General features: G+C 49.4%; 2 protein-coding genes across 2 annotated transcripts in view; both read left to right on the forward strand.

The window, feature by feature from the left end:
• Positions 1–2186, forward strand: part of LOC139927503 (lethal(3)malignant brain tumor-like protein 4) — a 34875-nt gene extending 32689 nt beyond the window's left edge. The window contains 2 exon segments of the mRNA XM_078282274.1: positions 874–930; positions 1961–2186. Coding sequence (XP_078138400.1) covers positions 874–930; positions 1961–2119 — 216 coding nt within the window. The 3' untranslated portion in view covers positions 2120–2186.
• Positions 2187–16880: 14694 nt separating this feature from the next.
• LOC144538168 (transmembrane protein 200C-like) lies at positions 16881–21683 on the forward strand. Its single transcript, XM_078282275.1, has 7 exons — positions 16881–16987; positions 18198–18434; positions 18732–18788; positions 19338–19682; positions 19866–20001; positions 20320–20468; positions 21641–21683. Exons 1-7 carry the CDS (start codon positions 16881–16883, stop codon positions 21681–21683), a joined length of 1074 nt encoding a protein of 357 aa, XP_078138401.1.
• Positions 21684–21898: the final 215 nt, after the last annotated feature.

Raw genomic sequence — 21898 nt, forward strand, 5'->3', positions numbered from 1 at the left:
TCTCTCTCTCCCCTCTACCTCTCTCTCTCTCCCTCTGCCTGTCTCTCTCCTCCCTCTGCCTGTCCCTCTCTCTCCTCTGCCTGTCTCTCTCTCCCTCTGCCTGTCTCTCTCTTCCTCCCTCTGCCTGTCTCTCTCTCCTCCCTGTCTCTCTCTCTTTCTGCCTGTCTCTCTCTCTCTCCCTCTGTCTCTCTCTCTCTCTCCCTCTCTCTCTCTCTCTCTGCCTGTCTCTCTCTCTCCCTCTGTCTCTCTCTCTCTCTCCCTCTACCTCTCTCTCTCTCCCTCTGTCTCTCTCTCTCTCTCCCTCTCTCTCTCTCTCTGCCCTGTCTCTCTCTCTCCCTCTGTCTCTCTCTCTCTCTCCTCTCTCTCTCTCTCTCTCTCTCCCTCTACCTCTCTCTCTCTCCCTCTGCCTGTCCCTCTCTCTCCCTCTGCCTGTCTCTCTCTCTTTCTGCCTGTCTCTCTCTCTCTCTGCCTGTCCCTCTCTCTCCCTCTGCCTGTCTCTCTCTCCCTCTGCCTGTCTCTCTCTCTCCCTCTGCCTGTCCCCTCTCTCTCCCTCTGCCTGTCTCTCTCTTCCTCCCTCTGCCTGTCTCTCTCTCCCTCTGCCTGTCTCTCTCTCTTTCTGCCTGTCTCTCTCTCTCCCTCTGCCTGTCTCTCTCTCTCTGCCTGTCTCTCTCTCTCCCCTCTGCCTGTCTCTCTCTCCCTCTGCCTGTCTCTCTCTCTCTGCCTGTCTCTCTCTCCCTCTGCCTGTCTCTCTCTCTGCCTGTCTCTCTCTCTCTCTCTCTCTCTCCTCTGCCTGTCCTCTCTCTCTCTCTCTCTCTCTCTCTCTCTCCTCTGCTGTCTCTCTCTCTCTCTCTCTCATCTCTCTCCAGGTATCAGGAGTTTATTGAGTCTCTTCCAGGCTGTGAGGATCAAGCAAAGCAGTTCAGAGAGGAGGTGAGTGGAGGAGGAGGAGGAGGAGGAAGATCAGTAGTAGGGAGTGGAGGAGGAGCAGGAGGAGGAGGAGGAGGAGGAGGAAGATCAGTAGTAGGGAGTGGAGGAGGAGCAGGAGGAGGAGGAGGAAGAAGAGGAAGATCAGTAGTAGGGAGTGGAGGAGGAGGAGGAGGAGGAGGAAGAAGAGGAAGATCAGTAGTAGGGAGTGGAGGAGGAGCAGAAGTAAAAGAAGGAGGAGGAGTAATAGGAGTTTAAATATTTAAGTATTAAAGATTTCAGTAACACTTTATTTGAAGGGGTGAATAATGCTGACATAACACTGTCATAACTGACATGAACATGAATTAAACTCCATGAATGTTTATGAAGTGTCATTCGGTTGATAATGACACTTTCACTGTTCCTGATGTCTCTGTCATGACAACTGGACATTAACCAAAGGGACATAACCTGTCATAAACATGTCATAAACATGTCATAAACATGTCATAAACATCTCATGACAGACACTTTATCACTTTATGATATCTTTATGAAATGTCCACATTCTCCCGCTGTACTTGAGTTCAGGGAAATCAACACAGTGATGTCAAATACGACAGTTTAATGTAATGTGAACACATACAACCAAAGGGTTTATTTGTGCTTGATAATGAAGTCTGTCATGACATGTTTATGACATGTTTATGGCATGTTTATGACATGTTTATGGCATGTTTATGGCATGTTTATGGCATGTTTATGACATGTTTATGACATGTTTATGACATGTTTATGACAGGTTATGTCCCTTTGGTAATGTCCAGTTGTCATGACAGAGACATCAGGAACAGTGAAAGTGTCATTATCAGCCGAATGACAATGACAACAGTCGTAAACATTCATAAAGTTTAATTCATGTTCATGTCAGTTGTCATGATTATGACTTCACCACTGCTGTGATCTGATTGGTTACTGCCTCTGTCCGTCTGTCTATCTCTGTCTGTCTACCTGTCTGTCTCTCTTTCTACCTGTCTGTCTGTCTGTCTGCTAGCAAATCGATGGGCGGGCCTTCCTCCTGCTCACCCAGCGGGACATCGTCAGGATCATGTCAATCAAACTAGGCCCCGCCCTCAAGATCTACAACTCCATTCTGATGTTCAAACACGCAGAGGACAAGAGCCAATCACAGGCCGGCGAGACGGACACCTGACCTGGCCGGTCCAATCACACGGCTGGAATTAATGATTGAGCCATTCCAGAAAACCCCGCCCCTCATTACAAACCCCCCCCCCACCCCCCCCACCCCTTCCTCATCATTAACCCCCCCCCCCTTACAGGAGGTGAATAGCTTTATGTTCAGGTTGATGTGTGTGTGTGTAGAACTCAACCAAACCCATGTATTTAAACACACACACACACACACACACTCTCTCAGGTAGTGTTGACTTTAGATCTCATCTGCACAGAGGAAGTGGGCGGGGCTTCAGTGGGCCAATCTAGAGCTGCTGCAGATCTCATCGCTGTGTGAAAAAACAGCCAATAACAGCAGCAGATTAAATGTTGGTAACCGCTGCGGTCTCATGTTGCCACGGTAACCGCCAGCGTCCTCTGGGCTGATGGGATCTAATTCCCGACACGTCACTTCCTGTCCGCTCTGAACATCCCACAGGAAGTCCCTCTGGTTACCACGGATACGGACCTGACTCCTCCCCTTCTGGTTACCATAGATACGGACCTGACTCCTCCCCTTCTGGTTACCATAGATAAGGACCTGACTCCTCCCCCTCTGGTTACCATAGATACGGACCTGACTCCTCCCCCTCTGGTTACCATAGATACGGACCTGACTCCTCCCCCTCTGGTTACCATAGATAAGGACCTGACTCCTCCCCCAGCCCCTCCTGTCGGTCACTTTGAGTCGGATTGTTTTTAAATGTTATTGTCTTGAGTGTGAATACAAGATACAGTTTGCAGTGAGACAGGCTGACAGCGCAGTGAGACAGGCTGAAACAGCGCAGTGAGACAGGCTGACAGCGCAGTGAGACAGGCTGACAGTGCAGTGAGACAGGCTGACAGCGCAGTGAGACAGGCTGAAACAGCGCAGTGAGACAGGCTGACAGCGCAGTGAGACAGGCTGACAGTGCAGAGAGACAGGCTGACAGCGCAGTAAGACAGGCTGAAACAGCGCAGTGAGACAGGCTGACACAGTGCAGTGAGACAGGCTGACAGTGCAGAGAGACAGGCTGACAGCGCAGTGAGACAGGCTGAAACAGCGCAGTGAGACAGGCTGATACAGTGCAGTGAGACAGGCTGACACAGGCTGACAGTGGAGTGAGACGGGCTGACACAGCGCAGTGAGACGGGCTGACAGCGCAGTGAGACAGGTTGTTTCCAGTAAAGAAGAGAAGCAGGACACATTCATGTTTTCTGGATCAGATCTGAAAAACAAAAGATGATTTTTTGTGTAAAAATTGTGAGAAAGATTCATTTGAATTCAGCGTTTTATTTAGTTTTACATGAAGATAAATATATATATGTATGTATGTATGTATGTACTGTATGTATACATATACATATATATATATATATATATATTTGTGTGTGTATATATTGCACATTAGATTGAGTACTTTTATTTGAAACTGAGTTTGAGCCTGGATGCGTTTGGTTTGTGAAGCTGCAGACGGAGCAGCAGCTTCCTGTCTGGACCGCACAGATCCAACATGGCCGTCTGTCTGGACCACACAGATCCAACATGGCCGTCTGTCTGGACCGCACAGATCCAACATGGCCGTCTGTCTGGACCGCACAGATCCAACATGGCCGTCTGTCTGGGCCGCACAGATCCAACATGGCCGTCTGTCTGGGCCGCACAGATCCAACATGGCCGTCTGTCTGGGCCGCACAGATCCAACATGGCCGTCTGTCTCGGTGTGCAGGAGGTTCGCTGTCTTCTCTGACGCTCTGAGTTGCTGTGATTTGTTCACTCTATCGGTCACATGGGGCAGCTCTGCTGAGGCAGCGACATCAGCAGAGTTCACTATCAGAGTTGCCCAACAAGTTGCACTGTCTATCATGCCCTGACATTTCCCAGAATGCACCACTGGTTTCCTGTCCTCCAGCACCTGTTTAAAACCCTGAGGTGCTCTCACCTGTCTGTTTACCTGTCTGTCTGCCTGTCTGTCTGCCTGTTTGTCTGTCTGCCTGTCTGTCTTTGTGTCTGTCTGTCTGTCTGTCTGTCTGTCTGCCTGTCTGTCTGTCTGTCTGTCTGCCTGTCTGTCTGTCTGTCTGTCTGCCTGCCTGTCTGTCTGCCTGTCTGTCTGTTTACCTGCCTGCCTGCCTGCCTGTCTGTCTGCCTGCCTGTCTGTCTGTCTGCCTGTCTGTCTGCCTGTCTGTCTGTCTGTTTGTCTGTCTGTCTGCCTGCCTGTCTGTCTGTCTGTCTGTCTGTCTGTTGGTTATTCAGCACAGTTCTTATTCTGAGATTCTATATTTATAATTTTGTTCTCTATATTGTTATAATTATTATCTATTGTTGTCTATCTCTATATTTCTATTTTGGAGCTGATGAATATTTTAGGGATTCAAACCCACAACCTGTCAGGACGCTGTCTGGGTTCACATCTCCTCCTCTTCTTCTTCTTCTTCTCTATAATGAGAACCCCACTGTCGACAGTGTGATGTCACGGTGACATCACACTGTCGACAGTGTGATGTCACGGTGACATCACACTGTCAGACGGTGTGAAACCTTTTGGTTCTCACTGGAGAATCGGATGTTTCTGGCTGTTTGAAGAACAGTTTCAGAACCGACAGAACCGACAGAACCGACCCGTGTGACGGATCGATCTGAGTCAGATGAGCGTCGGCTTTGATTTTGTTTGTGAGGAGGAACGGTGTGAAATCCGCCTCGGAGACCTGAACCCAGATCAGCTCCCTGCTGTTTGTCATGCCAGCCTGCAGGTGGCGCTCTGCTGTACAGAGTCTGTTTGTAAACCAGTTTGTACCATGAAGCCACTGTTTCTACTGAACACCGTGAAGCGGTGCTGTTCGTTCTTGAAGCTGTCAGTCACAACTAGAAACCATTGGAACAAACAGTTCCCCAGGTTGCCACGGTAACAACTCATTAACAATTTACTCTTATTTATTTTCTGTTTCTCTTTGCTGTATCCTGTTTCTATTTGCTGATGCAACAACACAATTTACTCACAGGATCAATAAAGTTTCATCTGACCTGACCTCTATTATTGTTGTTATTATTAATAGTAGTATTAATAGTAGTAACAATATTTGTAGTAGTAACAGTAGTAGTAGCAGTAGTAGTATTAGTAGTAGTAACAGTAGTAGTAACAGTAGTAGTAACACTAGTAGTAGTAACAGTAGTAGTAACAGTAGTAGTAACAGTAGTAGTAGTAGTATTAGTAGTAGTAACAGTAGTAGTTACAGTAGTAGTAGTAGTAGTAGTATTAGTAGTAGTAACACTAGTAGTAGTAACAGTAGTAGTAGTAGTAGTATTAGTAGTAGTAACACTAGTAGTAGTAACAGTAGTAGTAGTAGTATTAGTAGTAGTAACAGTAGTAACAGTAGTAGTATTAGTAGTAGTAACACTAGTAGTAGTAACAGTAGTAGTAGTAGTATTAGTAGTAGTAACAGTAGTAACAGTAGTAGTAGCAGTAGTAGTATTAGTAGTAGTAACAGTAGTAGTAGTAGTATTAGTAGTAGTAACACTAGTAGTAGTAACAGTAGTAGTAGTAGTAGTATTAGTAGTAGTAACACTAGTAGTAGTAACAGTAGTAGTAGTAGTATTAGTAGTAGTAACAGTAGTAACAGTAGTAGTAGCAGTAGTAGTATTAGTAGTAGTAACAGTAGTAATTAAAGGACAGTAAGGGTGGAGGTGGATGACCCGGGTTCAATTCCCAACTCAAATTTTCTGTATGTTTATAGTTAATCTGTATTTAATCTAGTTAATCTGTAGTTAAACTATATTGACTATGAAACTGTAGTTAATCTTTAGTTGAACTGTAGTTAATCTGTAGTTTGACTACAGTTAAACTGTTGTTAATCTGTATTTAAACTAGTTAATCTGTAGTTAATCTGTATTTAAACTAGTTAAACTGTAGTTTGACTATAGTTAAAGTGTAGTTAATAGTTAATCTGTAGTTAAACTGTAGTTATTTAATCTGTAGTTAATCTGTAGTTTGACTACAGTTAAACTGTAGTTAATAGTTAATCTGTAGTTAAACAGTTAAACTACAGTAAACTGTCTCCGGGTTTTTCAGTGATTTAAACTCTGAGTCTGTCCACAGCACCCTTGTGTGTGTGTGTGTGTGTGTGTGTGTGTGTGTGTGTGTTGGATTGGTTGATAAATGAGTTAATAAAGAGCAATTGCTGCAGAGAGAGAGAGGGAGGGGAAACCCTCTCTCTCTCTCTCTGTCTCTGTGTATCTCTCTCTATCTTTCTCTCTTTTTCTTTGTCTCTCTCTCTCTCTCTCTCGCTCTCTCTCTCTCTCTGTCTCTCTTTCTGTCTCTTTCTCTGTCTGTCTCTCTCTCTAAATCAGTTTATAGAAACAAATTATTCAGATGCTGCAGTGCTCCTCTGCTGCCGTATCCTAGCAACAGCAACATCCCAGAATCAGCATCAGCTTCTCCTACGACAACCAGACAGACAGACAGAGAGACAGTTTCTCCCCAAGGGTTTAAGAGTAGGAGCGCAGTGGGAGAGAAATACCCTCTGTCTCTCTCTCTCTCTCTCTCTCTCTCTCTCTGTCTCTCTCTCTCTCTCTCTCTCTCTCTCTCTCTCTCTGTCTCTCTCTCTCTCTCTCTCTCTCTCTCTCTCTCTCTCTGTCTCTCTCTCTCTCTGCAGGCTCATTCCTGCTGTAGAAGAAGAAGGAGGAGGTTCATTTACGGAGATCTATCAGTGAGGAGGAGAGAAGAAGAGAGCCATGGATTTAAAGGCAGCTCTACCAGTGAGCGAGGAGAGAGTTGGAGGCAAGGTAAGACAACAGGACAGACAATCTATTCTATTCTATTCTATTCTATTCCAGGAACAGCCTTCATGCTCTCTGTATGAACGTGTGCATGTTGTTGTTATTGATCAGTATTGATTGTATTGATCGCTGTGAAACAGCGCTGTTCCTCCACTCTGAATGGAGTTGGACTGACAGGGAACCACTGATCTGATCAATCATTTAGGTGTTGATTTATTGATCTGGATCAATCATTTGGATGTTGATTTATTGATCTGAAATAATCATTTAGATGTTGATAGAATAGAATAGAATAGAATAGAAACAAAGAATAGAGACAGTAGAAACTACACATCTCTCAGAATCATTCGACCCAAAATAGAAACAAGACAATTAGATCTTTATTCATGTAAGTGTTAAGAATATCGTTACTGTAACTATTAGTTATAGTGTTAGCAATTAACAGTAGTTACTATTAATAGTAGTATTAATGTTGGTAATAGTATAATTAGTAGTATTAGTAGTAGTTGTGGTAATAATATTGTTAGTAGTATTATTAGTGGTAGTCTGACAGGAAGTTGGACTCCAGGCTCCGCCCCTCCACTTCCTGCTGTTTTCATCACTGTCTGTCTGTAAATAAAACTTTAGCAGCCGCAGCCGGTTTCATCCTGACCGAATGTTAACAACGCTCTGCTGGAAGAACACAGGGTCGAATCAAAGCTCCTGATTGGACGGTCTGGATCAGTTCAGTCCGGTGTGGTGAAGTTCTAGTATATGGTTTGGTTTAGTTTGGTCTGGTTGTGACAAACCAGGCAGGTTTGAACCCAAAAGCAGACACACGGAGGTAAACTGGTGTTGTAAAACACAGTTTGCAGGCAGGGGTGATACAGGCAACCAAACAGACGAGGGTCAGGCAAGGCAGGGATCAAAACACAGGTGAGACTGGCAAAGGACATGAACACGCAAGAGCTTGGGCATAAGGTACCAATGGACTGTCATGGACAGGCTTCACCTTGGAAACATGGAAGGTAGGATGGAGGACTGCACTGCAGGACCTGGGATCGGACTCAGAGTCAGGAACATACATGCGATCAGCCGGCAGTCGTCCGGACAGGGTTGTTGCTGCTGGGCCTCTCACGAGCCTCTCCACCTCCCAAGTGACAGCTGCAACAAGACAAGAAGGGGGCAGTATAGGCTCTGGATCACTGACCTCTTCATCAGATCCAAACTGGCAAGATAGTAAACTATCATGAAAAGCAAAGTGATTCTACTGATCTGTAAACATGTCGCCCTGCGAACAGCACTTCTTCTGTCTGTTAATTCAATAGTAGCCTAACAGTTTCCTTTATTACTTGTCATTTTCATTTGAATGCAGTACTTTTGTCCATATCGGAATCCTGTAGGAATGGTGACTCCCTGTTTCCAGAGAGCTGATTGGTCAGGAGGCGGGTCTTTCATACGTTTTTATCTGATAGCCTGAACTGAACCTGCTCCGGAGCAGGTTAGCCGTGCAGCATAAGTTACCATGGTGATCTACCCCAGTTAAAAGTGAACCACTTATGTGAGACCGAAAAGCCAGGGTTAAACCCAAAGTTAGCTCGCTAACACACTAATCTCGCTTCGGGGGACAGGCCTCAGGGGAATCTGTGAGTCTTCTAAAATAAACATCTCAATAACCACATTGTGGTTGCCAGACAATAGCAGCTTCACAGGAACGGTTTTATGGGTTACCTCTTTAAGTAATCGACCATCCAGACCACTGGCTGTTCTCGGTTCTAGCAGTGAAATAGTCTTTATACCAAGTTGATGGGCCACACCCGCATCAAGGGTTAGGTTTAGTCTTTGTGCTGCCTCTCTGCCTACAACAGGGTCAAAAATCCTCTTCATCTCAGCAATGAATCGAGCAAGACTGGTACATACCGGAGACTGTTTCTCCCACTCTGCTGAAGCCCATTCCCATGCTCTTCCCTTCAGCAGGGAGATGATATAGGCTATTCGGGACCGCTCCGTAGGCAGGGTGGATGGTTGCAATTCAAAAATCAGGGAACACGGCAAAGAAATTGCGGAACCCTCCTGGATCCCCCCCATAGCGCTCTGGTGGTGAAAGTCGAGACTCATGGGAAACAGGATGTTCCCGAACTCTGGGAGAAGGAGCAGCAGGAGCAACTGGAGCTGCTGGTGACGCCTGAGGGACCGTAGAGAGAAACTGGAGACGGTTAACGATGTCCGAAAGAGTCTGGTCCAGGTGGACCGATAAGCCTTGGAGTCCCTCTGTGACCCGGGCCAAGCGTTGCTCATGCCGGTTGAGCTTGGACTCTTGAGCGATGATGGCAGCATGAAACTGATTGGTATCTGCTGGGTCCATGCTGGCCAGACTGTACTGTGACAAATCAGGCAGGTTTGAACCCAAAAGCAGGCAAATGGAGGCAAACTGGTGTTGTAAAGCACAGTTTGCAGGCAGGGGTGATACAGGCAACCAAACAGACGAGGGTCAGGCAAGGCAGGGATCAAAACACAGGTAAGACCGGCAGAGAACATGAACGTGCAAGAGCTTGGGCACAAGGCGCACAAGACAATTTGGCAGAGACAAGAGGGAAAGAGACTGGTATAGATACTGCTAAGGTAATTGGCAGAACAATGAACAGCTGATGCGTGGCATAACTGGAAACACCTGTGCTGGAAAGGGAGCTGGTGGAGGACACTGGGGACACCAAGTGGACAAATCTATAGTAAACAGCTCTTATTCAGTAAGTTAATACTGTTTGTCTTAAATACATTTTGACCTAGCATGTCTTGGATACAATTGGAGACAACTCCATATGCAATGGCTAAGTATTAACTTACTGAATAAGAGGTGTTTGCTATTTGATAGATTTGGATTTGAGGAGTCATTGGGGAGGAGCTTGGTGAAACATGGCCCCGCCCAGCTGTCTGACAGACAGACGGGGGACAATTTTACAAATTTACGAGCAAATGTTTGGGACTGCTGCCTTATGCTAATCTTATTGGATGATAATGATATTTCTATTTTGAGGGTTAGGGTTAGGGTTTTGACTGTAGAATTATAGCAAACTGACTGTAGAATAATCATACATAATAAATATCTGCAGTGTTATTCAAACTGTCATCACCTTCACCTGGACCCATCAGATTTATTGCTCTGATTGACCTGAAGGAGGCGCTGCAGCGTTTAACTGTCTGTCACTCACAAGCCCCTCTCCCCTCTGCAGTCTGTGCTGAATGTCTCAGCAGGTTTCAGTAAATCAGTTCTCCAGTTTCTCTGCTCCAGTTGTAACGTTCCAGTAAAGTTGTGTATGGAGCGTCTGTGTGAACGATGACAGAACGTTAACGGCAGAACGGCAGAACGGCAGAACGTTAGCAGCAGAACGTTCGGACGCTCTGCTGTCCAACCACAGGAGGAAACACAAACCACCAGACGACCGGCTGCAGCTTCACTTCAGAGGGGCCTGGAGCCGGACAGACGGAGAGATCAGAGAGATCCTGGAGCCGGACAGACGGAGAGATCAGAGAGATCCTGGAGCCGGACAGACGGAGAGATCAGAGAGATCCTGGAGTCAGGCGGACGGAGAGATCAGAGAGATCCTGGAGCCGGACAGACGGAGAGATCAGAGAGATCCTGAAGCCGGACAGACGGAGAGATCAGAGAGATCCTGAAGCCGGACAGACGGAGAGATCAGCCGCCGAGTTTCAAACTGCAGAGAATCTGAAGGTGAAAGGTCATTTCAGGGAACAACAGAGGAATTAGTATTTAGTAATAGTATTTACAGTGTTGTGTGAATGGCAGCGTTACGTTAAAAAAGCAGAAAGGCAACAACAGAAACTGAAGCTTTTACTGGAAAAACAGCAATTTTACAGGTTGTGTGGAAAGGGGCCAACGTATCTCACATGCTGCAGATCAGATTTGATTAAACTTGAGGGAACAATGCATGTGTCTTCTGCTGTGACCTTCTGCTAATGAACTGAATCCTTTCTGTCTGTCTGTCTGTCTGAAAGTGAAAGGGGATCATAATTCATTTAAAACACACACAGGTCTTGCAGACATCCTTCACAGTCGACTCTCAGTCAGACTGATAAATTGATCCCAGAGAGAGAGAGAGAGAGAGAGAGAGATCTTGTTACATGCTTTGGCAATATTGTTTGTTTGTGAACTGTCATGCCAATAAAGCACCTTGAATTGAAATTGAGAGAGGCAGAGAGAGAGAAAGAGAAAGTGAGAGAGGCAGAGAGAGAGAAAGAGAAAGTGAGAGAGGTAGAGAGAAAGAGAAAGTGAGAGAGGCAGAGAGAGAGAAAGAGAAAGTGAGAGAGGCAGAGAGAGAAAGAGATAGGCAGAGAAAGAGAAAAGGGAGGCAGAGAGAGAGAGAGGCAGAGAGAGAGAGTGAGAGAGAAAGAGAGAGAGAGGCAGAAAGATGTATGAAAGAGTAGGAGGAGACCCCCCAGGGGGTCACAAGGTAATAAAAAAACATATTTCTACTATACACATATATTATTATTGCATTTTTTTTGTAATCTTTCTCTAATTTTTGCTTTTTTTGTGAACTACCGAAGAGTTTAAGCCTCTCAGACATAGACATCGCTTCGTTTTAAGAGCTCCTCCTCTGTCCCGCAGCTCCTCCTCTGTCCCGCAGCTCCTCCTCTGTCCCGCAGCTCCTCTGTCCTGCATCTCCTCCTCTGTCCTGCATCTCCTCCTCTGTCCTGTAGCTCCTCCTCTGTTCTGCAGCTCCTCCTCTGCCCTGCAGCTCCTCCTCTGTCCTGCAGCTCCTCTGTCCTGCATCTCCTCCTCTGTCCTGTATCTCCTCCTCTGTCCTGCAGCTCCTCCTCTGTTCTGCAGCTCCTCCTCTGCCCTGCAGCTTCTCCTCTGTCCTGCAGCTCCTCCTCTCTCCTGCAGCTCCTCCTCTGTCCTGCAGCTCCTCTGTCCTGCATCTCCTCCTCTGTCCTGCATCTCCTCCTCTCTCTTGTAGCTCCTCCTCTGTCCTCCTCTGTCCTGCAGCTCTTCCTCTGTCCTGTAGCTCCTCCTCTGTCCTGCAGCTCCTCCTCTCTCCTGCAGCTCCTCCTCTGTCCTGCAGTTCCTCTGTCCTGCAGCTCCTCCTCTGTCCTGCATCTCCTCCTCTCTCCTGCAGCTCCTCCTCTGTCCTGCAGTTCCTCTGTCCTGCAGCTCCTCCTCTGTCCTGCATCTCCTCCTCTGTCCTGTAGCTCCTCCTCTGTTCTGCAGCTCCTCCTCTGCCCTGCAGCTTCTCCTCTGTCCTGCAGCTCCTCCTCTCTCCTGCAGCTCCTCCTCTGTCCTGCAGCTCCTCTGTCCTGCATCTCCTCCTCTGTCCTGTAGCTCCTCCTCTGTCCTGCAGCTCCTCCTCTCTCCTGCAGCTCCTCCTCTGTCCTGCAGTTCCTCTGTCCTGCATCTCCTCCTCTGTCCTGCAGCTCCTCCTCTCTCCTGCAGCTCCTCCTCTGTCCTGCAGTTCCTCTGTCCTGCAGCTCCTCCTCTGTCCTGCATCTCCTCCTCTCTCCTGCAGCTCCTCCTCTGTCCTGCAGTTCCTCTGTCCTGCAGCTCCTCCTCTGTCCTGCATCTCCTCCTCTGTCCTGTAGCTCCTCCTCTGTTCTGCAGCTCCTCCTCTGCCCTGCAGCTTCTCCTCTGTCCTGCAGCTCCTCCTCTCTCCTGCAGCTCCTCCTCTGTCCTGCAGCTCCTCTGTCCTGCATCTCCTCCTCTGTCCTGTATCTCCTCCTCTCTCCTGCAGCTCCTCCTCTGTCCTGCAGCTCCTCTGTCCTGCATCTCCTCCTCTGTCCTGCATCTCCTTCTCTCTCTTGTAGCTCCTCCTCTGTCCTCCTCTGTCCTGCAGCTCTTCCTCTGTCCTGTAGCTCCTCCTCTGTCCTGCAGCTCCTCCTCTGTCCTGCAGCTCCTCCTCTCTCCTGCAGCTCCTCCTCTGTCCTGCAGTTCCTCTGTCCTGCAGCTCCTCCTCTGTCCTGCATCTCCTCCTCTGTCCTGCAGCTCCTCCTCTGTCCTGCAGTTCCTCTGTCCTGCATCTCCTCCTCTGTCCTGCATCTCCTCCTCTGTCCTGCATCTCCTCCTCTGTCCTGCATCTCCTCCTCTCTCTTGTAGCTCCTCCTCTGTCCTCCTCTGTCCTGTAGCTCCTCCTCTGTCCTGCAGCTCTTCCTCTGTCCTGTAGCTCCTCCTCTGTCCTGTAGCTCCTCCTCTGTCCTGCAGTTCCTCTGTCCTGCAGCTCCTCCTCTGTCCTGCATCTCCTCCTCTGTCCTGCAGCTCCTCCTCTGTCCTGCAGTTCCTCTGTCCTGCATCTCCTCCTCTGTCCTGCATCTCCTCCTCTCTCTTGTAGCTCCTCCTCTGTCCTCCTCTGTCCTGCAGCTCCTCCTCTGTCCTCCTCTGTCCTGCAGCTCTTCCTCTGTCCTGTAGCTCCTCCTCTGTCCTGCATCTCCTCCTCTGTCCTGCAGCTCCTCCTCTGTCCTGCAGCTCCTCTACTGTCCTGCATCTCCTCCTCTGTCCTGCATCTCCTCCTCTGTCCTGCAGCTCCTCCTCTGTCCTGCAGCTCCTCTACTGTCCTGCAGCTCCTCCTCTGTCCTCCTCTGTCCTGCAGCTCCTCTGTCCTGCATCTCCTCCTCTCTCTTGTAGCTCCTCCTCTGTCCTGCAGCTCCTCCTCTGTCCTGCATCTCCTCCTCTCTCTTGTAGCTCCTCCTCTGTCCTGCATCTCCTCTCTCCTGCATCTCCTCCTCTCTCTTGTAGCTCCTCCTCTGTCCTCCTCTGTCCTCTAGCTCCTCCTCTGTCCTTCAGCTCCTCCTCTGTCCTCCAGCTCTTCCTCTGTCCTGCATCTCCTCCTCTCTCCTGCAGCTCCTCCTCTGTCCTTCATCTCCTCCTCTCTCCTGTAGCTCCTCCTCTGTCCTCCTCTGTCCTGCAGCTCCTCCTCTGTCCTCCAGCTCCCTCTCTGTCCTCCAGCTCCTCCTCTGTCCTGCAGCTCCTCCTCTGTCCTGTAGCTCCTCCTCTGTCCTGCAGCTCCTCCTCTGTCCTCCAGCTCCTCCTCTGTCCTGAAGCTCCTCCTCTGTCCTCTAGCTCCTCCTCTGTCCTGCAGCTTCTCCTCTGTCCTCCTCTGTCCTGCAGCTCCTCCTCTGCCCTGCAGCTCCTCCTCTGTCCTGCGTCTCCTCCTCTGTCCTGCAGTTCCTCCTCTGTCCTGCAGTTCCTCCTCTGTCCTGCATCTCCTCCTCTCTCTTGTAGCTCCTCCTCGGTCCTCCTCTGTCCTGCATCTCCTCTGTCCTGCAGCTCCTCCTCTGTCCTGCATCTCCCCCTCTCTCTTGTAGCTCCTCCTTTGTCCTCCTCTGTCCTGTAGCCCCTCCTCTGTCCTGCAGCTCCTCCTCTGTCCTGCAGCTCCTCCTCTCTCTTGTAGCTCCTCCTTTGTCCTCCTCTGTCCTGTAGCCCCTCCTCTGTCCTGTAGCTCCTCCTCTGTCCTGCAGCTCCTCCTCTGTCCTCCTCTGTCCTGCAGCTCCTCCTCCATCCTCCAGCTCCTCCTTTGTCCTCCAGCTCCTCCTCTGTCCTGCAGCTCTTCCTCTGTCCCGCAGCTCCTCCTCTGTCCTCCTCTGTCCTGCAGCTCCTCCTCTGTCCTCTGTCCTGCAGCTCCTCCTCTGTCCTCCTCTGTTCTGCAGCTCCTCCTCTGTCCTGCAGCTCCTCCTCTGTCCTGTAGCTTCTGTCCTGTAGCTCCTCCTCTGTCCTGCAGCTTCTGTCCTGTAGCTCCTCCTCTGTCCTGCAGCTCCTCCTCTGTCCTCCAGCTCCTCCTCTGTCCTGCAGCTCCTCCTCTGTCCTGCAGCTCCTCCTCTGTCCTCCAGCTCCTCCTCTGTTCTGCAGCTCCTCCTCTGTCCTGCAGCTCCTCCTCTGTCCTCCAGCTCCTCCTCTGTCCTGCAGCTCCTCCTCTGTCCTCCTCTGTCCTGCAGCTCCTCCTCTGTCCTCCAGCTCCTCCTCTGTCCTGCAGCTCCTCCTCTGTCCTCCTCTGTCCTGCAGCTCCTCCTTTGTCCTGCAGCTCCTCCTCTGTCCTCCTCTGTCCTGCAGCTCCTCCTCTGTCCTCCAGCTCCTCCTCTGTCCTGTAGCTCCTCCTCTGTCCTGCAGCTCCTCCTCTGTCCTCCAGCTCCTCCTCTGTCCTGCAGCTCCTCCTCTGTCCTCCAGCTCCTCCTCTGTCCTGTAGCTCCTCCTCTGTCCTGCAGCTCCTCCTCTGTCCTCCTCTGTCCTGCAGCTCCTCCTCTGTCCTCCAGCTCCTCCTCTGTCCTGCAGCTCCTCCTCTGTCCTCCTCTGTCCTGCAGCTCCTCCTCTGTCCTGCAGCTCCTCCTCTGTCCTGCAGCTCCTCCTCTGTCCTGCAGCTCGTCCTCTGTCCTGCAGCTCCTCCTCTGTCCTGTAGCTCCTCCTCTGTCCTGCAGCTCCTCCTCTGTCCTGCAGCTCCTCCTCTGTCCTTCAGCTCCTCCTCTGTCCTGTAGCTTCTGTCCTGTAGCTCCTCCTCTGTCCTGCAGCTCCTCCTCTGTCCTCCTCTGTCCTGCAGCTCCTCCTCTGTCCTCCAGCTCCTCCTCTGTCCTGCAGCTCCTCCTCTGTCCTCCAGCTCCTCCTCTGTCCTGCAGCTCCTCCTCTGTCCTCCTCTGTCCTGCAGCTCCTCCTCTGTCCTCCAGCTCCTCCTCTGTCCTGTAGCTCCTCCTCTGTCCTGTAGCTCCTCCTCTGTCCTGCAGCTCCTCCTCTGTCCTGTAGCTCCTCCTCTGTCCTGCAGCTCCTCCTCTGTCCTGCAGCTCGTCCTCTGTCCTGTAGCTCCTCCTCTGTCCTGCAGCTCCTCCTCTGTCCTGCAGCTCCTCCTCTGTCCTGCAGCTCCTCCTCTGTCCTGTAGCTTCTGTCCTGTAGCTCCTCCTCTGTCCTGTAGCTTCTGTCCTGCAGCTCCTCCTCTGTCCTGTAGCTTCTGTCCTGTAGCTCCTCCTCTGTCCTGTAGCTTCTGTCCTGTAGCTCCTCCTCTGTCCTGCAGCTCCTCCTCTGTCCTCCAGCTCCTCCTCTGTCCTGCAGCTCCTCCTCTGTCCTCCTCTGTCCTGCAGCTCCTCCTCTGTCCTCCAGCTCCTCCTCTGTCCTGTAGCTCCTCCTCTGTCCTGTAGCTCCTCCTCTGTCCTGCAGCTCCTCCTCTGTCCTGTAGCTCCTCCTCTGTCCTGCAGCTCCTCCTCTGTCCTGCAGCTCGTCCTCTGTCCTGTAGCTCCTCCTCTGTCCTGCAGCTCCTCCTCTGTCCTGCAGCTCCTCCTCTGTCCTGCAGCTCCTCCTCTGTCCTGTAGCTTCTGTCCTGTAGCTCCTCCTCTGTCCTGTAGCTTCTGTCCTGCAGCTCCTCCTCTGTCCTGTAGCTTCTGTCCTGTAGCTCCTCCTCTGTCCTGTAGCTTCTGTCCTGTAGCTCCTCCTCTGTCCTGCAGCTCCTCCTCTGTCCTGTAGCTCCTCCTCTATCCTGTAGCTCCTCCTCTGTCCTGCAGGAGGCGCTGCAGCTGCAGAATTTGTAAACTGTTGCTGTAAAGACAACCGGATGTTTCTGTTTCCTCCGGCCAAAGAGCCGTAAAAGACAAACCTTTCCTCCTGAAATCTAAAGTAAATCTAGGCTGACTCCGCCATGTTGGTTTCTGTTTGGCTCCTCCCCCTGCGCAGGAATAATTAGATCTGACAACCAGAACACATAAACACCAGGTGGAAGTGCAGAGGGCATGATGGGATTGTTCTTTATCCGGACAGCAGATCTGGATTCAGCTCATGTTTCATCACCAGGTGTAAATGGGCTGTTTGTCTTCCCTAGATCTCGTTTCCTTTCCTCCTTCACTACCTTCACTTCACTCTAGGAAGCACAGCAGATCTGTATACTGCAGGGATTGTGACAGTAAACTCTCTCTGTCTCTCTCTCTCTCTCTCTCTCTCTCTCTCTCTCTCTCTCAGGTATCTGACTGACTCAGTGAGGTGGCAGTGGGCGGGGCCTAGCCTGCCGAGCCGTCTGATTGGTCATTGGTGATGATTGCGACAGGCGGCCTCCTGCGGATCAACGCCCGGCGGCAGGACTCGCTCCGCTCCAAAACACGCAACACACACACACACAAGAGGAAGGCCAAGAAGAAGAGGTACACACACACACACACACACACACACACACACACTCACCTGTATATAAGGAGTGCCATAGAGTCTAACTAACTCTCTATTGGTAGTTTGTTTCCAACACATTTCTGATTGAAATCAATAAACAGTGGAAGCAGTCAGAAACTTGTTCCAGCCTCATTTGTCAAAATATCAAACTGAAACATCATGAATTATCATTTAGAAATCTAATTTTTATGTAGCACAGTACTTAAATATTTCCATCTCTCTATTTTCACTCCAGTCTTGCAGCAGCTGCAGATGAAACCAGCAGCGTCCCGACTGAAGTTCTGCTGTCAGATCACAAAGATCACAAAACAAGACGAATACTGACACTGTTTGATTTGGGCTAAACCAAACCTTTAGTAGATCCACACCTTTAGTAGATCCACACCTTTAGTAGATCCAAACCTTTAGATCCAAACCTTTAGTAGATCCACACCTTTAGTCGATCCAAACCTTTAGATCCAAACCTTTAGATCCACACCTTTAGATCCAAACCTTTAGTAGATCCAAACCTTTAGATCCAAACCTTTAGTAGATCCAAACCTTTAGATCCAAACCTTTAGATCAAAACCTTTAGATCCACACCTTTAGATCCAAACCTTTAGATCCAAACCTTTAGATCCACACCTTTAGATCCAAACCTTTAGTAGATCCAAACCTTTAGATCCAAACCTTTAGATCTAAACCTTTAGATCCACACCTTTAGTAGATCCAAACCTTTAGATCCAAACCTTTAGTAGATCCAAACCTTTAGATCCAAACCTTTAGTAGATCCAAACCTTTAGATCAAAACCTTTAGATCCAAACCTTTAGATCCAAACCTTTAGTAGATCCAAACCTTTAGATCCAAACCTTTAGATCCAAACCTTTAGTAGATCCAAACCTTTAGATCCAAACCTTTAGTAGATCCAAACCTTTAGATCCAAACCTTTAGTAGATCCAAACCTTTAGATCCAAACCTTTAGTAGATCCAAACCTTTAGATCCAAACCTTTAGTAGATCCAAACCTTTTGATCCAAACCTTTAGTAGATCCAAACCTTTAGATCCAAACCTTTAGTAGATCCAAACCTTTAGATCTAAACCTCTCTCTCTCTCTCTCTCTCTCTCTCTCTCTCTCTCTCTCTCTCTCTCTCTCTCTCTCTCTCTCTCTCTCTCTCTCTCTCTCTCTCTCTCTCTCTCCCCTACAGGAGGAATGAGGTAGTGGTGGTGAAGGGGAAGTTGAAGTTGTGTTCAGTCTCTGGTCTGGTTGCGGCGCTTGGCATCATGGTCCTGCTGGTGGGCGTGGTCATGGCGGCTCTGGGCTACTGGCCTCGAAACGGCCTGTTCTTCACCGGCCGGCCACAGGAGGGTGCCGCGCTGCCGGCTGTGTCGACTAGTACTGATACTGATACTGCGTCTGATACTGATACTGCGTCTGATACTGCGTCTGATACTGATACTGCGTCTGATACTGATACTGCGTCTGATACTGCGTCTGATACTGCGTCTGATACTGATACTGCGTCTGATACTGATACTGCGTCTGATACTGCGTCTGATACTGCGTCTGCTGAGGTGAGCTGCTAACAGGTTTTACCATACTGGTTCACCTGGTTATCAAGATGTTTTGTTGAACGCACCTCTCACTCCTTCCAGATAAGAAAGACAGGAGAGGAGACTGGAGGAGGAAGAGGAGGAGGAGGAGGAAGAGGAGGGAGCGCTGGTTTTAACGGGACAGAGAGCGTTAACGGGACAAGCCTCCAACTTCCACGAGGATTCCTGGAGGAATTCCTGGATAGGTACACACACACGCACACACACACACACACACACACACACACACACACACACAGCCTGTGCTGCCACATACAACTGAAGAACTATTAGTACAATAAGGTTTTAACTTCATGAGGAGAGTGTTCCTGACTGAATGAAGCGTCACCCAAAAGTTGATGAGTATCTGAATTTGTTGTTGCTGTCATTACAGATATTTATATCTCTGATGTTAGCTGTGGGACACAGGCTTCAGTTTGGTCACCTGATCAATAATCATCCAGCCAAGCTGGACCAGGCTCATATAACTGAAGGTTCCACTGTTCCACAGCGGTTCCTTTAGGTTCTGTCTCGAGGAAACGGAACGTCTCAGCTCCTGTTCTGAGGCTCAGTCTGCTGCTTGTTCTCCAGCAGAGAGACATGAAGCAGATCTGTTCCAAAAACTTATTACTATGTCAGATAAACATATTAATATACATGAGCTGTCCTGACTGAAGGGAAAATTCACATATTGATATAATAATTAATAATATTATTAAAAATTAATAATCTCTCTCTCTCTCTCTCTCTCTCAGGTATCTGTATTCTGATAGGCTGAAGGTCTTTGGTCCTCTCATCATGGGAATCGGTATTTTCCTCTTCATCTGTGCGAACGCCGTTCTGCATGAGAATCGCGACAGAAAGACCAAAGTCATCAACCTGCGAGACATTTATTCCACCGTCATCGACCTGCACAGCCTCCGCAAGCCGGCCGCCGGCCGCCGCCCGTCAGCCAATCCCCTCAACGGCCTCGTTAACTACGTCCAATCAAAGAGCCTGGAGGCCAAACCCAGGACGCCGTACGCAGCGTCACTATTGGCTAAGAGGGGAGGAGGAGGAGGAGGGGAGGAGGAAGGAGGGGGGAAGGGGCTGTTGTCAAGGCAACTGTCTCTAAGCAGCAGTAGGAGTAGAGGAGGAGGAGAGAGAGACGCAGTGTTCAGTATCTACCAGGAGCACAGAGACGCTCCTCCTCTCTCCTCCTCCTCCTCCTCCTCCTCCTCCTCCCACCTCCCTCTACACCTCCCTCCCTCCAGCCACAGACTCTCTCTCCCCCCCTGTTCCAGTCCCACCACTGAATTCACCTGTTGGACCTCCAGGCAGAAGGAGGCGCTGAACTCCTTCACCTTGCCGCTCCCCAGAGCCAGAGCCTCGCCCGGCCGCCCGCGGCCTCCTCCCCCGCAGAGGAGGCACTCCGCCCGGGCAGGAGCCGGCCGAGGCTGGGGGGGAGCCGGAGGAGGTGGGGAGGAGGGAGGAGCAGAGAGACAGGAGGAGAGACAGGAGGAGGTGTCTCCTCTCTCCTCCTCCCAGAAGTCCCTGATGGTTTCTCCTAACCTTCCCAGATCTTTCCGTAAAAACTCGACGGAAGCTTCTCGCAGTTCCTCCAGCCTCCACAGGGGGACGCCAGGAGGGTCCCAGGCGCTGCTCCTCCTCTCCTCCTCCTCCCTCACCCCCTCTCACCTGTCCCTCTCCTCCCTCTCCCACCTCCTCTCCTCCTCCTCCCCCACCCCCCCGCTCCAGATGCCGGTGGATCGCTCCAGGAGGCGGAGCTGCCCGGCCGGCGGCACGGCGGGATACACCAAATTAGGCGGGGAGTCGTTCGAGTCGTCAGAGGCCATGCCTGAGGCGGTGATTTCCTGTCATGTGACATCAGAGGGCGGGGGTCAGAGGTCAGGGGGGAGGAAGGAGGGCGGGGAGGAAGTGACATCACAGCGTAAGTATTCCAACAAGGAGAAGCTGAGGATGATTTCACAGACGGACGCTGGTCTGCAGCAGGAGAGAGAGGAGGAGGAGGAGGGGTGAGGAAGAATCAGAGTTTCCCTCCAAAATCAGATCGCCACAGCGACTGGCCGAATGATTGACAGCACAACGTTAAACCAAATGAGACTTTTTAAAGGACAGTAGGGAACTTAATGCTGCGTTCATGTCATCTCGGATTTTCCATAAATACGAGCTGCCAGCTGGGAGAAGCCGCTCCCGTCCGCCCCCTGGTGCCGATCGCCAGTCGGATTTCTCCCACTTGACATCACAAACTGCTGAAGTGTGTCGACACAGACGGTGAACATGATGTCATAATAACATCAAAATGATCAGTTATATTCACACTAATACAATCGACTGCTTTTACGAAACGTGAGCAACATCAGCTACAGTTCAGTTATGGTCGATTTTAAAGTAACTTGTAAATGAAACCAATAAACCTTACAATCGCCATCTTGGATTTGGGCGTTCCAATGAGTTAAACATGTTAAGTTGTAGCAACAAGATGTCTTCCTCTAATATGAACATATCTGTGTTGACTAAATGATTGACAGCACAACATTAAACCAAATGATGGTTCTTTTAAAGAAATGTTCTCCATCCTGGCTCATGAAGGTCCAACAGTCTGCAGGTTTTCACTCCAACCAAACGCTACAGCAGCTGGTTTCACTAACTGGTTCCTCCTCCGTCTGGGTGAAGGACGTTAATCAGTGAAATCAGCTGCTGTAGTGATTGATCGGTTCATTGGAAACCTGCAGACTGTTGGAGACTGGCTGAAAGGATAGCAGGTGACCAAAGTCCTTGGTTAACAAAATAAAAGTGCATAAGTAAAGCACATTCTGTTCCAGCTAGGTGTCATCTTGAGACCTTTGATGACATAATTGTTCTGTTTTCTGAGAATTTAATCACATGTTTTTGAAATACCAACTTACAAGTTTCAAGTTGCACAATATTTTCAAAATGGATATACAGTATATTGTTTTTGAATAAAACCCTTCCAACACTAATATATTAATAACTTCCCCTTGATAATAGCATTAAAACATCTAAATGTTGGCCAGTCCTGCTCCTGTTCCCACAGAGGGAAGCTGGTCCATGTTCACACTCTGACAGGAAGATATTGATCCTGGCTTCAGTCCAGATCTGACCAGGTGATCTAGGAACTGAAGCTGATTCTACTGGGGACCTCATTGGATAAGAGGGTCAGAAATTACTGGGATGTAAAATGGAAAAATAAGAAATAGAGGGGGAGGAGGAGGAGGAGGAGGAGGAGGAGGAGCAGCAGAAGAGGAGTTGGAGGGAAAGGAGGAGGGAGGAACAAAGCTGAGGAAAGGACGAA

The sequence above is a fragment of the Centroberyx gerrardi genome, unplaced genomic scaffold (genome assembly GCF_048128805.1).
Source record: "Centroberyx gerrardi isolate f3 unplaced genomic scaffold, fCenGer3.hap1.cur.20231027 Scaffold_59, whole genome shotgun sequence".
Taxonomy (NCBI): domain Eukaryota; kingdom Metazoa; phylum Chordata; class Actinopteri; order Beryciformes; family Berycidae; genus Centroberyx; species Centroberyx gerrardi.

What these genes read in the sequence shown, in the direction of transcription:
- LOC144538168 (XM_078282275.1), top strand. Translation starts at nt 16,881, where the DNA reads ATGATTGCGACAGGCGGCCTCCTGCGGATCAACGCCCGGCGGCAGGAC. An exon ending in CTGGAGGAATTCCTGGATAG is followed by an intron (nt 18,789 to 19,337) that starts GTACACACACAC and finishes TCTCTCTCTCAG; the next exon opens with GTATCTGTATTCTGATAGGC. An exon ending in TCAGAGGGCGGGGGTCAGAG is followed by an intron (nt 20,469 to 21,640) that starts GTCAGGGGGGAG and finishes CTGTTCCCACAG; the next exon opens with AGGGAAGCTGGTCCATGTTC.